This window comes from Sinocyclocheilus rhinocerous, unplaced genomic scaffold (assembly GCF_001515625.1).
Source record: "Sinocyclocheilus rhinocerous isolate Xijiao unplaced genomic scaffold, SAMN03320098_v1.1 scaffold469, whole genome shotgun sequence".
In the NCBI taxonomy this organism is placed as follows: domain Eukaryota; kingdom Metazoa; phylum Chordata; class Actinopteri; order Cypriniformes; family Cyprinidae; genus Sinocyclocheilus; species Sinocyclocheilus rhinocerous.
The window spans coordinates 1,377,137-1,387,637 of NW_015636034.1; the positions used below are offsets into that span (position 1 = coordinate 1,377,137).

Here is a 10,501-nt window from a genome sequence, read left to right on the forward strand (position 1 = left end):
CATAACGAAATTCAAACAATAAATACAGTTTTGGCGCTCTTTAATGCGGCAGGCGCGGTCGCTTTAGCGCCTCAGTTCAAGTGACAACCATTTATATCTTTCTTTTTACTACTGTAGTAGGCCTACATAATGAACATGAATTAACAGCAAAATGTAGCCTATTTTATAAGAAAGCCTACAGTACAACTTACTGAAATGTCAGTTTAATTCCCACTTTAAGTGAACCTTAGTTCCCCAGGTCATCTACAAGATTGATTAAAGATCGATTTGCTGATAAATTCAAGAAAAGATGAGACATAATCACATGAAAGTATGATTGAAATGTTAAAAAATAATAATTAAATAAATAAAGCACGTTTATTCTGTGGCACCTAAAAAAAATAATTTGGCGCCTAAAATTTTTTCTTATAGGAGCCAATGGCTCCTTACTCTATTTTTTTGTTTGGAGCCCTGATTGAAGCCCAATGCAGCAAAATCCTAGCAAAAAACAAAAAAGGGCTGAAAGTGCCTGAAATGTTGTCTGTAAAATAAAATGTGTAAATTTTGTTAGTGCAAGTAAAGCTTGTGGCATATTCGGATTTCTCAAGTATTCTCTCATTATTGCTTTTCAGAAATCACTGTTTATGTCATCTCTCTCTCTCTCTCTCTCTCTCTCTCTCTCTCTCTCTCAGTTCAATTCAAGGGTCTCTTGTTTATACGTACGTAATTATAACAAAGTATGGGGGGTATTTTCAATAAATGAGTCAATTTGTTCATGAATAGGCTTTCAGTGAATCAAACACTTATGAATATGATCAACCACGGTGCGCTGAGCTTGAAAGAGCGAGCGAGAAAAGGGGAAAAAAGGGGAGCGCCGTCGTCGGGGAGAGGAATATCCTTTTGCCTGCTCACCGTAGGTCCAGGGCGGTAGAGTCAATGAGCACACGTGGATTAACAGCCCCCTCTCCTCTCCAGCTTTACATAGAGAATAATAGAGGGAAGGATTAGTGAATAAATGAATAGATGAGGAGAAAGATATGGAACCGATAGCCACTCACATGCCACATTCAACCAGAGAAGCGAGAACAATAACGAGCTGCCATGTGTGGATAAATCACAGCTTCAGCCACACTCTGGCTACACAGTCACATCTGTGGGGTATTAAACCCCAAGAACACTTTGTATTCAACAGGAGAAAAGAGAGAAATGTATGGATTATTGAAGCCTTGTAGTGTTTGCGTTGAGGAACTGACTTATCGGTGCTGAAATATCAATTCAGAATGGATAGATTAAATGTACAGTGTAGCATATTAATTATGTATATTAAGTGCAACTTTAACATATGAGTTTGTCAGTAATTTATAGGGTCAGCAGAGGACAGTGTAGGTATATATGTAGATATGAAAAATTCTGCAATATTAGTATGGATTAGTTGAAATTGGATATTTATTTTATTTTATTTAAATGAAGAGTAAATAAATATTGTGCTGTTGTAAATTAATATTGTATACTTTGCTATACTGTAAAAGATATCCTGTTAAATTTACAGTAAAAAATTACAGCTGTGGTTGCCAGAAATTCACTGTAATATGATGACAATGTTACTGGATAGCATATTGGCAATGTTGGAAAAGTTGCTTTGGAAATGTATTTGGTTACATATTACAAGTTGACCTATTTAAAATATAATAAGTAGTTTAACTATTTCAATTACTTTATTAAAGTAATGTAACTGCTTACATTTGATTACTTTTCTAAATTTCAAACAAATGTTTTCCACAAATGTTGTCATTTTGTTATCATTTTAAAATGTTATCATTTTAAAACATTAAAAGCAGGCAGGGTTAACTTTACAGTAGTACTCAACACTGTCAGACTTTCAAAATCCTTCATCACTTGAATTAAGATTATAATATTTAAATTTTAAAGCACAGTCACTACAAAATCAGACTTTGGCACATTGTTTTACTTTGAGATTGTTCTGAGGTTAAATACAGATTTAAAATCATAACTAGAAATAGTTTAATAGCTTTGATACTGTTTTTGAAATCAAACCTTTGCATATAGCTATGACAGGAAACACTGACATCTAACAATGCTTTGGGAAAAATATACATAAACCCAAATAGGAAATAAAACAGTTATTGAATAAGAATGAGTCCTATTCTGTGTCCTAAACATCGTTGTTTCATATTTTAGAGCAGTCGATGCAATTTGGGAAAGAAATCGGTTAAATCTGTATGTGGGTTTGTGTGTGTGTGTGTGTGTGTGTGTGTGAAACTATTCAGATGTAACCCCTTTGTAATTGTTAACATTTTCATAAGTAACTGTAATTTAATTACACATTTTTTCAGTTACATGAATACAGTTACATTTATTTTGTAATTAAATTGTGTAACACTGTTATACTGTATGTAGTTAGTTTCTCCCCAACACTGCATATTAGTGTCTTTATATTTCACAATTTATAATCATATAGGCTAGTTCATTAAGTGATATAATGTTAAAATACCAAGCAACTTAAAGTAGCAAAATGTTTTTACTGTAGCATTTTAACATTTTTAATGTAATATTTACAAACATTTTGTGTGTATTAAAATATGTGTTTAAAAAGTATATATAGATTGAGGCTGTTTTGTGTGTGTGTCTGCTCTTAGAACAGAGGGAGAGAGAAGAACATGAGGAGGGGAGCGAGGAGCGAGAGGAGGGCCAGGACTCTCCCATCCCATCAGGAGATGACATTCATCTCTACGGCAACCAGACACACCAAGGAGGGACAGGTCAGTGAATGTGTGTGTTTGCGAGCGGGTTCAGGGTGGGATGGCAGTTAGACCCAGAGCTGTTGATTAGCTCTGGAGATGCTCAGGTTAGCAGGTCAGTTGTTGCCATGGCAACAGTCTCAGGTGTGCTGTGATTATGTCGCAGACCCCCACCAAACCCACACACGGTGACAGGTCACCTGTTGTCACTCAAAACCACACAAAGTCGTCTTCTTTTCTCTCTGTCCTCAGTCTCTGCAGGAAAATGCAATCAAAGATGACAATTGAAAAATAAAGAAAAAACAGTGGAAACCGTTAACATCTCCATTGTAATTTACTTCTTAGTATATCGTGCATGCAAAAGGCCAAATAGTTTCTTTTAAACCGCTGATAAACATTCTGTTAAGTCTTCAAGGAAGAATGGACATTGTTTTGGAAAACAAATGTTATTGCATTCAACATTTCTCATCATCATTCATCATTGTTTTGTGTCTATAAACTTTACTGTGTATTGATATAACTCTATTTTTAAATCAGACACTAGTAGTTCATGAACCACCAACTGATATTTTATTAGGAAAGTTGCCATTAAAGTTGTCTAAATCCATAATGAAAGTTCACCAGGCAGCACAACGAGAAACGTTTAGCTACAGTATTCAACAAAGGTCAAAATAAATAATGAGAAATAATAATATACTGCAGTCAAAGACACTGAATTACAATTCTCAGAGGACTGAATTAGCAAAAAAAAAAAAACAGGCAATTTGCCTGGTAAGACAGGATAATACCATAATGTGTTTTTGTACAATGCATATTTACCTAACCTTTTCAGGTAAATCAAGTCCTGTCCGAACAAAGCTTTTGTTATCTCTCATAAATCTGTATGTTGGATGTGTGCCACATCTGCAATAAGGTGCGTTTACAAAAACCTGTGTACATAAGTACCAATGAATCATATGCCAATGAATCACATGCTCCAAGGTTAATTGTTGATTCTTGTCCACATCTGGAAAAAAATAAGATCGTCATAATAGCAGCTATTATATTGCTATTATATTGTATAACTTGTTATGCTACAGTATTATGCTGACTGATAAATGACTGCTAATGGATCTAAACATCATAAGTATAATTTGTATTTAAAAAAAAAAGTATAAAAAGTTGACCTGTCTTGATGAACAACGAAAGTGCACTACATCATTACATGGAGTTTAGCTAATCACAAATCATTTACATATAGAAGTTTTATAGATACAGTTGGAAAAGCAGCCTGTTTAATATGGATCAGAAAGAGGATGGAAAATGGCCATGTAAAACAAGAACTGCTTTTGGTGCAAGAAACCTCTAGTAACATTATAATTGGATGTTAAGGGGGGAAAATATGCTACAATATAGCCCCATTTAAAGATTTTTGCTGCATTTACTGTTTTGCATAACTGAAAACATTTGAAACGTATAATATCTTATGGATGATGTAACATATCTATTATTAGGGTTGCTATTTGCCCTAATGCACTGCTGCTGTTGAAAGTGAGCGCAGCTTCAGTAATATCACTAGACAGGTGACCCAGAATTAGACAAGCAAATGTTCTATCTCTGTTTACTCAAATACAGTTAGTTCTGTTTTAAATTCTCTTTTTCTGCGTGAGTGACTCCTGCTGTGCATTTGGTGGGCTCACATTAGGATGAGTGGGGTTTGTTCACACGTTGTCTCATACGGTCTGATGTTCTGTCATCCTCGGCGCACAAGCCGTCAGCACTTGTCTAGATTAAAACCAAATTCCACTCCTCTGACATACTGCTAAGAGTTTGAACTGTGTAGGATGCATGCACGCATGTGTGTGTGTGTGTTTCAATATTTATAAACCAGGGCCTCCAAACATTTTGTTTTAAGTGATAATTCCCATGATTTCAGCAGTTGGCCGAAGCGAACACTCAGCCATGTTATTGAGCAAACTGCTGGGTTTTTAATGCTGTTTGTTTGCTGGGGGCGAGGCAGGGGCGGTGAGAAATAATTACACACTATAAAAATAAAGCAAAACAAATATGACCTAATATGAGATCAAATAATGTCTAAACCACAAATTTTTCTGAAGTCACATAGTCACACACCAGTTATAGAGGGAGGCAGCTTCTTTTTTGCCTCCCTTGAGCCCAATGAGTTCTCATCAACATCCTGTAGCATGGCCTAAATGTGAGGAACGCATTGGCCGATTACTCTTTTACAAATTTGACTGAATCCGTCAGACTGGAGGAAATGGATGGATTGATGTCAGAGTAACAGCTCATCCACTGCCAGGACCAGTGTCTGTTGCATTCTCGTCAAAATGTACTCGAATTTCTTGAAAAACAAGAAATTACCTGTAAGTGAGCCGGTTTTTAGCTACCATGCAGTTTGTTGAAATTAAAAATTCATCACCATGCCCATTTGTTGGAGTAAATGGTACATGGAATGTGTTTGTCATTGTATTATTGAAGACAAAATGTTATGGTGTTTTGTGTTCCACTTAATGTTATTTGTGTTGTGTTTACGGCATTATTTTAGTGTCCTGTGTTACTCTGATGGTGTTTTGTCTTTGTGTGCACTCTAGAGTATTAGCCATGTTTCAAGGACCGGCCACTTGAACTCTGATTATGTGGCTTTCTAATGAACTACCTGTATTATTATAATGGTTATCAGCACATTTTAAAGATAGAAATCCGATTTTGGTAGTCTCAGTTGCTTGGTATTTTAACATTATATCAAGTTTTTATTTATTTATAGTATTTATATATTTATATTAAGAAATTACTTTTATTCAGCACAAATGCATTAAATTGATCAAAGGATTTCTATTTCAAATAAATTCCGTTTTTTAAAACTTTCTATTCATAAAAAAATTGGGTTACACTTTATTTTGATAGTCCACTTTAGACATTCTATTAACTAAGTAACTTTGTAACTACATGTCAACTAATTCTCATTAATTTGCAACTACATGTCTACTAACTCTCAGAGTAGACTGTTAGGGTAGGTTTAGGGTTAGTAGAATAAGTTGACAAAGAAAGTGTTCGAAGATATTAAGCAGACAGTCTACTAATACTCTACTAACTGCTAGTTGACATGTAGTTGCAAAGTTACTTACTGTTAATAGAATGTCTAAAGTGGACTATCGAAATAAAGTGTTACCAAAAATTGTATTATAGTTTCCACAAATACAGTAAGCAGCACAACTCGAATGATTTCTGAAGGATCATATGACACTGAAGACTAGAGTAATGGCTGCTGAAAATTAAGCTTTGCCATAATAGTAATATATTTTATTTTAAAATATATTCAAATAGAAAACAGTTATTTTAAATTCTAATAATATTTCACAATATTATTGCTTTTACTGTAATGTCTTGTCAAATAAATGCAGCCTTGGTGAGCATAAGAGACTCAGAAACATCAAAAATCTTTCTTTCAGAAATGTGAAAATGACCCCAAACTTTTGAACGATAAAGTATATACAACCCTACAAGCATTATTACAGTTTGTATAAGGTAAATTTCCAAATTTTAACCATGAAACTGTAAACTTCAATGGAACATGAATTTACATTAGACTAAATAAGTAAACAGAGAGAGGGTCTTTGGCTCCTCATTTCAGAAGACCACGGGGTTGAACATATACAGTACGTCTGACTATTACCAGCCTCCGGCAAATCATTGATGCTGGTTTGATTGGATGTGGTTTTTATAACTGGCTAATTGCTGAATTCTCTTTGGATTAAGGTTTGCACCAGTGTAGTTGGAGCTCAATTAATGCTGCCTTTTATCTTATGTTAATACAGTGGTTTCGAGTTTTATACCCGACAACTCACTGAGGTTTAATTAGGTGCTTAGATAATGCAGTACATTTCAGTTCTACATGATGTGACCTCAATTGTTAAATGTATATTGCGTACTTGTAAACATCTGAAAAGGCTGATGACAAATGGAAAAGTGAAGGACAGAAGGACGGTAGAGGAGAGAATAAAATATCCGGTTTCACGTGGTGACTGTAAGCCATTAAAAGGTTTGAGGGGTTGTGTAACCTTATTAGTTTAACACATAGACTTACCTCTTATTAAAACCCAAAGTTGTGCTTTTAAAGTGGTGCTTTTATTCTCAATTTTCCCCTTTTAATCCCAAACCCATCTGAGGGACTGTTTAATCTTGGAGCTAAGGCAGCGGAGGAGTCAGCCGCGGGTCGTGGTAATCCTGCCTGAATATCTCTTTCAAGGGGCAGGGCTTCTTGCGGGCCACGCGCACAGGACTGAGAGATCTCTATTTGATAAAGGCTGTCTGCTTTATATAATCTCTATATGGAGGAGGACTTAGCATGCAGCCATCACGTGAGGGTTTCAAGCTCAACCTGCAAACCTGAGGACAATACCAAACATGAATTAAGCACATAAAGGACAGGCAGGGACACGGCAACACATGAGCATACACGAGTACATCCCGTCCCTTCAGAGTTTGGACGATGCTCATGATCCATGGAGTATGCTGTGATGTATTTGGCGGTTACTAATAAACAGTGTTGTGGGAGTGATATTTTGTTTTGTATTCAGGGACTGAACTGTTTCATAGCAGATATTTTGTGATGTTGGGTTAAATTGAGGAGATCACAATAGGGGCTCTCTGATGCAGATGGCTTTTATGTTCACTGTTTTTTTTTAACAATTTATGTCTCAGAGTGTTCTCTTTGAAACTAGTCGTTCTCTTCTTAAAAACTCTAAAAGCTGTTTTATGATGCTTGTTGTTTTGGCACACAGTATTCACCCCTCAGGCCTCCTCTTCTCTCTCATATAGAATCTGATGTCCACGGCTGTGTGCTGCTTAACACGTCTCGAAGGGTGAGACTTTTCATTACATCCACATGCCAAACAGATCTTATAAGATGCATAGTCGCCGTCTGAAGTTATATGCACACCTGTGACTGCACATTAATTGAATTCTGTATTGATACACCATGTCTACATACAGTGGCACCCATGAGTATGAGACCTCTTTTTAAAAATCTGGTATATTTTATTGAAATATGCAAATAAGAATGTTTCAAGATTTTAACATTTTAAAACAAAGCTTATGATATAAAATGATGAAAAAAAATGTACTGGATAACATGATCAATCAGGTTTTCTCTAACATTGTAGCATTCTGAATTCTGCATTCTAAAATTAATTTGACTACTTTTTACTCAAATTATTATCCGTTATTTTAATTCTGCATTCTAAAATTAATTGTACCACTTTTTACTTAAATTATGAACTATTCACTCAAATTGTAATGCTGACAATTTAATTTGTAATGAAAAAAATTTGACAATAATCCAAAATAGAAATAATTTCAGCACAGTATCTGATACATGCAAACTAAACCTAATACACAGTTTCCAATGACTTATTCATGAGTGGTCCCAAGGTCATGGAACGTATGGAAATATCAGGACATTTTTATTTGTTTATTTGTTTTATTTGATTTTTTATTTGTTTTGCATCTGTCCAATTTGAGTGAATCAATCTTTCAAGTTCTTTTTAGTGATTCGGTCAAAGTGAATCAAAATTATTATTGAAAAATAAATAATTTATACTTTTTAATATAAATATGTTAAACAAAAATATATTATTTCATAATTATATATAAATAAAAAATATATAAAAAAAAATTTTAATACCTGTCCAGAATTAACCAATTATGCATCATGGAAAAGTTCAAAAATCATTGTTTAAAAAATAGCAGCTTAATATATGAATCAAAAAATTGTTTATACAGTAAGTTGTTCACTATATAGATTTTTTTTAGCATTGCTTACATGTACCTCTGTGTTGTCCCTCAGTACGTGAAGCTAATGAACTTTGAGGAGGAAGTGCGAGCTCACAGGGATCTGGACGGGTTTCTGGAGAGGGCCAGTATTCTGCTGCACGAGGACGAGGCCTCTCTAGACGATGTGTTAAAGACAATGCTCCGCCACGTCTCACAGGACCCTCACACCGCTGAGCCCAGCTGCAACTTTGAGGAGATCATGAGCTCCCTCTTCACAGACGCAGGGTCACAGGAAGTCAATGGTGAGTGTGTTTGTTTTTATTTGTGTGTTATTTCATGAAAAGCTTATGAAAGGTTGCTCAATACCTCAGAGAGCTGATTTGACTGGCACCTCAAAGGATATAAGCACAGCAGTTTGATGTTAGTCAATGTTATTTTAATTTAAAATGCTTTATAAATTATAATACAGATTTTACATAAAAAAGGGACAGAAGAATGAGTAACAGAGGGAACTGTGCAGAGACAGACAGAAAAAAGAGTTTCAACAATAATTAAGTCCATTTCCATCCCTGCTGACCCCATAGCTTTGAAACTCAGTCTAGGATGTGTCAGAGAGAGGGCTTGCTCTGAATGACCCCATAAAGAGAAGTCAGGTGATAATAACACTCTTCTGTCCAGTCATTCACACATTAGACTCACTGGAATTGTCAAACCTTCCCAGAGGACACACAAGCCTTTATGACAGTGATTAAGTCAAAGAAAATAGAGACGAATCACAAAAGTTAAGGAAGGTGCAGCAAAAGTTAAGGAAGGAGCAGCTGAAAGGAAAATACAATACATATGAAATATAAATGAGCACAAAATGTAGAATTCAAGATTGAGTACATAAGATATTTGAGTCAATAGTTAAAGCTGCAGTCCGTAACTTTTTTTGGTTAAAAATGATCCAAAATCAATATTTGAGCAAGTACAAAACCAGCCAGTGTTCAAAACTATCGCCTTACTTTAGCCCGATTCACAACGGTTAGCTTATAATAATGTTTTCTAATTTGAGTGGTACTGGTAGGTTTTCCCGGGAAATTAGAGCATGGCACTGCGTCATTAGGTGCGGTGACTGACTGCCACACGTACTCTTCAGAACATTAGATTAATCCGAGCTGGAGCCGTGCTGGCGCACAACCCACGCAAGCTAGATAATTCCGCACACAGCTGCAATTCCAGGTTTTCAAACAGAGATGGCGACAAAGAGGCAAAACTTACGGACTGCAGCTTTAAGATACAAGAACCAAATTAAAATTCTTACAAATTATTTAAACTTTATTAGTTGAGTTAATGCTGGAATACACTACATCACTTTTGTACAGATTTTTGGTGCTGTTTGCAGAAAGTCTGCAGATTTTGGTCAGTCAGAGCTGACGGATTTCACAGAAAACCACATAATGTATGATGGGCACAGACTCAGATTTTGTACTACTAGACTAAAGGTGTGTGCACACCAAAAGAGAATTTAATTATTCGCACGAGTAGATTACATACAAAGTCAATGCAAAGATGCGAATAGGCATGAATTTGCACTGGGTGATGCGAATGATGCAAATTAGGCGCCGCGATTGCTGCGAACAAATTTGCATAAACACGTTGTCGTGCAAGCCAGTCAGCGAAGAGCTTATTGACCCGTCCGGTTGTAGGAGAGCATTACGCAATGTTTTTATTTGCACGAGTGACACGAAAAACATCCCACGAGTAATCTAGAGCGATAACTAGAGATGCACCGATTGCAATTTTCTTGGCCGATTCCGATTTTCTTTCTAAGGACTATAATTGACAACATATACAAACAAAAATCTACTTTTCTTCAACGCAAAGTTTTATTTTCATAAAAAAAACAAGTAAAAAGTCAGTAATAAAATAAGAACAAATACAAAAATTGCAAACAACAGCACAAATAAATGCAATAGAATAAAGAGAGCTATGAAACTAAGTTTTTCAGG

General features: G+C 35.5%; 1 protein-coding gene across 3 annotated transcripts in view; it reads left to right on the forward strand.

The window, feature by feature from the left end:
- Positions 1 to 10,501, forward strand: part of LOC107747581 (sodium bicarbonate transporter-like protein 11) — an 88,673-nt gene that overhangs the window by 34,802 nt on the left and 43,370 nt on the right. For all 3 annotated transcript variants that reach the window (XM_016562178.1, XM_016562177.1, XM_016562176.1), the window contains exons 3-5: positions 2,637 to 2,759; positions 7,557 to 7,600; positions 8,584 to 8,812. In XM_016562178.1, the coding sequence (XP_016417664.1) occupies positions 2,637 to 2,759; positions 7,557 to 7,600; positions 8,584 to 8,812 (396 nt within the window). The remainder of the gene's footprint in view (positions 1 to 2,636; positions 2,760 to 7,556; positions 7,601 to 8,583; positions 8,813 to 10,501) is intronic.